The sequence below is a fragment of the Cheilinus undulatus genome, linkage group 15, assembly GCF_018320785.1.
Source record: "Cheilinus undulatus linkage group 15, ASM1832078v1, whole genome shotgun sequence".
Taxonomy (NCBI): domain Eukaryota; kingdom Metazoa; phylum Chordata; class Actinopteri; order Labriformes; family Labridae; genus Cheilinus; species Cheilinus undulatus.
Window position 1 is genome coordinate 13,064,741 of NC_054879.1, and position 5,165 is coordinate 13,069,905.

The following is a 5,165-nucleotide window of genomic DNA, read 5'->3' on the forward strand; positions in this document are numbered from 1 at the left end:
AATAAGGAACTTTAGGTGGATTATGACATGAATTTTATCACAGAAAAAAAGTAACTTTCAAAATGAAATATGGGAGAAGAGGTGAATGCTTGATATCACAAGTTGCAGATTATTTTGACTTGTACACTGAGCTGTTTGAGAGATTTTTTTAAAGTAAAATGAGACATGTCACTTTTATATCACAGTTGCTGTAGAGAGACATGGCCGTGGCTTCACCAAAGTGAACTGAATTGGAAAATAAAGCATGAGATTAAAAATGCACTAATGATGGACCTTAATTGCATTACAATTGATGCATTAAAGCTGACAGCTCCATAAACAACACTACATTATAACATGCTAAAATATGTTCTGCTTCCTCATATGAATGCATATGGATTTCGTATTTCCTCTGAGGTATTACTAAAGCTTTAATTTATGTTTTATTCAGGGAGAACCTCAAAGACAGTCCAGCTTGTTATCAGAAGGCTGCATGTCAACATAAAGAACTGTTTTATTGCACAATCCATCACAGTGAGATTACAGCATCTGCTGAATCAGTCACAGAGTCTAACACACTGACATGACAGAGGTGGGGCTCAGTAAAGTTCAGTGCACATTCCCTGGGCAAATACAGACCACACCTTTGTTTTATTAGTGAAGGAGAGCTGTGTTTTGAAGCTAGGAGACAAAATACAAACAAAAAGAAGAGATTGCATATCAATTTTATCATGAAAATGAGCACCATAACTACTCACACGTGTACAACAGTGCCAGCAGCGTGTCTTTTACAGTAAAAGTAGGAAACTTGAAGAAAAGTTTACACTGTTGTGGTTGATGATTTTATAAAATCAGTAGACACTTTTTTAAAGCTAACAGGTGAAGAGATGTTCAGGCAGTAAGATAACGATTAATGTGCATAGTAGCAGGATGAAGGTTTCCAACAGGTCGGGATGTTCATCTAGTCTGAATCACTGCTGCAGGAGCTGCTGGAGGACTATGAAAGAGATAAACACACACAAAACACTTTCATAAAACACTGAAATCCTTTTAAAAGATGTTCAGATTAAATTTCTGTTGCTTTTCTTAGGAATGGATTTAAAATTACATACAAGGCAGGCTGCATCTCAGTAAGATTGCCTCAGTTTTTGAGCAAGCACTGCATTTTATCTGATTTCTGCCAGTGAATTCTAACAAGCTTATTTCTGCTTGTGGGATCTCCTTCATATTGGAGTAAAAAAGACTTAATCTTACCCCATGACAGTCCTTTCCTTTCTTGTGACATTTGCCGTGCTTGTGGCCACCCTTGTGCTTGTGCTTGTGCTTTTTCTTGTCCTTGTCTTTGTGTCCATGTCCATGTCCGTGGCATGCTCCATGTCCGTGTCCTACACCATGACCGTGCCCGTGTCCATGACTGTGATCGTGGCCGTGGCCATGGCCATGGTTGTGCCCCTGTCCCGGGCAGCCAGGTCCAGGTCCGTGTCCGGGGTAGGCTCCATGTGGGCCGTGGGGCTGAGGAGGGTAGACGGGTGGTGGGGCGGTACCTGGAGGATACTGAGGGTATGAGCCCTGGTTGGGATAACCAGGGTACTGGTTTCCTTAACAAAAAAAGACAGAAATTAGCCATGAAATACTGAGCAGAAGTCATCCTTATATCAAAGAAAGGGTGAAGTATTTACCTTGGTTGTGCCCGTACATCTTAACACTCCACTCAAGCTGCAGAAAAAAAGAATGAAATAGACTTTTTTATAAACCAACTATCACCAAAAATATAAAAACATTCCCCAGTTAAGAGCTACAGATCCTCATCAGACTTACTGTACGCTGGTGATCAGGTCCACTGACTCAGCGGTCACCTGCTGCTCCTTTTTATCTACAGACCCCCCTCACATGATTTGGGGCAGAGTCTTAACTCCCATCAGAACAATTCAGCCTTGTGACATGAATGGGTGTGTGTGTATAATCTTTAACATGCTGTCAATATGAGCCATAAACAGACAAAGATAGGGACACACACCCTTTTACAATTTTTTAATGTTCTATTTAAAGCTTTTTCATCACAGAGATACGTGGAACTTTTATATCTTAACTCACAATATTTCAAACATTTTGTCTATGAGCCTTTTTCTTTCCTGATAAGCTTCTTTCTGAAAAAAAAAAAAAAAAACCCTAATCAACACTCCAGGAATGATTCATTTGTGAAACCATGCCATGACATCATGTGGGAGTTGTCCTGGCCGAAACTTTCACTCCAAGGAGTGGTCACTGATTAGTTCAAATAAACACTTTTGCAAATACAATCTGAGGTGTAAAGTTTCTTCATGGGTCACAAAAAGGCTAAAAATATGTATTTTAGTTATTCAGAGATGTCTTTATTCCTGCAGGTAGGTACGGCAGCAAACGGAGCCAAACAATCAGCAACAGCCTAAATAGTTCACATTACTTTACGAACCACGCAAAATTTGAAAACACTAAAAAGATCAAATGTGATAAATGAAACTTGCTGCAAGTAAAAAAAAAAATACATTGCATTAAAGGTGCAACATGGCTTTTATGCAATGAAATGTCTAATCTATTCATTAATTCTTTCTAAGACTATTTTTGCCATAATTTCAATAGCACAGATGAACAGAGCTAGGAAATATGAGGGGAGAGACAAAGTGAAGACAAGCACCAAATAGCACAGAGACTGGAAATCAATCCTCTGACCAGTGAGCGCCTCCCCTACCATCTAAGCTCAACCAACACCCAATGCTGAGTTTTGTTTTACAATGCACAGTGGGTAAAATTCCACCACAAGGGGGCTCTCAACCAAAACCATCACACAAAATCACAAATACAGACCAGTGCTGCCCACCTTCATCTATCTCTGCTGTTTACTTCTCATTTGTAATTGAGGACTCTGATCATTAAAAACAGCTCCTCATGAGGCGTATTCACTGAACAGTATGTCAGTGTTTTACTTTCATTCATAAATTCCTCAAAATGAGGGAGAAATGCCCTGAAATGCACTTCTGCATTCACGCTGAAAACAATGCTTAAGTGCATATGCATTCCTGTTCCACTTGCAGCGTGAATGTGGAAGTGCCTTTTTAAGGAAATTTCTCCCTCAAATTTATCAAGAAAAACAAAACGTTGGTTTTCTGTTATACCTTCACAGGGCGTTCTGTTGACGCCCTGTGAAGCGCCATTTTTACTCAGTCCTCAGTACAGAACAATAGGTGGCACTGAGGGGGAGGCTGCAGAGAGTACATGGTTAAGTGTTACAGAGGTGAGTTTGGGTGAATGAACTCGCAACTGACAAGACATGTCTCATTACCATTAAAGAAATGGAGCATTTCTCTGCTTTAGAAAATGAGGAAATATTAGAGACACTGTAAGACCTTCATAAGAATGGTCACTCTTTGAATTAATATAGATATTTCAGTGCAGAAATTCTACATGATACTCTGTTGTCTTTAAAAATTACTAAATCTATGTCATGTTTCACCTCAAATTTATCCAGCAGGGGCACCGGTTTAAGTCTGAAGTACACAGTTTGTTGGTTCTAGATTCAAATCCCAATCCAGTTACTGTTTGGTGCATCTCTCTCCTGTAGTTGTCTTATTTATTAAAAACAAATAATGCACAAAAAGATTTTTACAGCAGTTTTCAAGTCGGAGAAATCTTAATCTCTGTAGTTGAAATAAAACATGTATTGTTCACCAAGTCACATGTGACATTGTTTGTTTTGCCCTGAAACCACAGGATAAATGTCAGGTCCATTTGCAGTTTGGAATTTGCAAACTGATTTAACATCACACATCTGCAAAATTACAAAAAATGATGCAAATACAAAAACAAAAAACCCCCAGAAAACCAAAAGAGTGGTTTTGCATTGTCATAATTCTAGCACAGGGGTGTACAAACTATGGCACGGGGACCAAATGCGGGCCGCTGTCCATTTTTGATTGGCCCACAGCAAATTCTCAAAATAAAATGAAATATGGCCCACATGATATGATGAAGCTTTTGCTAAACTGTGTTGTACTTTTTAGTTTCAGTGCTACCATGTTGATTCTGTAAACAAACGTTTTGACAAGAAGATGTATTGACAATATTTTATATTGGCTTGACAGAATACTGCAGCAATTAGCAGCACCAATAGGCAGAGGAAGTGGTAGAGAGAACCAAACAGGGTCCCCTGAAATCTGATTGGCTTCCCCAAATCCTGAAAATGACGATCAGCCATTAACATGCCATAGGTTTATTCAATCACTAAGCATGGATTCGCCATACCCTCAAGGTGAGGAATATGAATGTGGCCTCACCATCCTTATATATTTCTGTATGCGGCCCTCAGTAGAAAAAGTTTGGACACAGCTGTTCTAGCAGCACATCTGATATTAATGTGGTTGTTTTGGCTTTGAAGCACATTTCTATTTCCAGTGCATTTCCATCATTGTCTTTCTTTTGGACTTTTTCAAGTGTTTTCAAATATTGTACCCTGCTTTTCCTGATGTAAATGGTTTGAGCCACTGCAGATCTTTTGGTCCTATCAGCCACCGTAGCTACAGGTAAAAAAAAACAATAGAAATTTACATTTACAGTAGTTTTGTTTTAACATAAGCTGACTTTAGGTAGGGATTATATTCTGCTATTTCATAGTGAGTCCAATACATACTCCAATTCTCTATTGCTGCAACTTCTTCGTTACTTTTATTTGGTTTACTGAAAAAGAGACAACGCTTTAATCTTACACATAGCAGCAAAAAGCATTTTGGTATCAACTGCAATAAGGGAAAAAAAAAAAAAAAAAAAAAAAAAGCATAGCAGAGTATGACTGGTGAATTAACTCCTGATTAACCACTAATAACAAGTCAATGATGAGTCCCTCCTTATTTAGTTTATTTGGCTCTTGTTGATTTAACAGAAACAACTGCTGGATAAGGTGTATCTTAAGGTGTTACCTGTTTGTCTACATTGTCTATCACCCCAAAACAGTCAGATTTTTTAGGTTATGATCCCCTTAATTCATGAGAACACAAACTGTAAAGAAGCTGACAAAAATGGCACCAATCTGGTATTATCTTTAATATTTTAATAAATGTTTCCTGCGTGCAGCAAACGTTTGCTTTGTAATCTATTTGAAAGTTTCAGTCTGAAGTTTTGGTGAGCTTTTTTGTGCTCACAAAGTTTACAACAAA

General features: G+C 38.4%; 1 protein-coding gene across 1 annotated transcript; it reads right to left on the reverse strand.

Annotated features, from left to right (window-relative positions):
• Window positions 1–694: 694 nt before the first annotated feature.
• On the reverse strand, window positions 695–1,915 carry LOC121522987 (urease accessory protein UreE-like). Its single transcript, XM_041807697.1, has 4 exons — window positions 1,798–1,915; window positions 1,659–1,695; window positions 1,234–1,577; window positions 695–976 (listed from the first exon to the last, which is right to left on the reverse strand). Exons 2-4 carry the CDS (start codon window positions 1,675–1,677, stop codon window positions 941–943), a joined length of 399 nt encoding a protein of 132 aa, XP_041663631.1. The 5' UTR covers window positions 1,678–1,695; window positions 1,798–1,915; the 3' UTR covers window positions 695–940.
• Window positions 1,916–5,165: the final 3,250 nt, after the last annotated feature.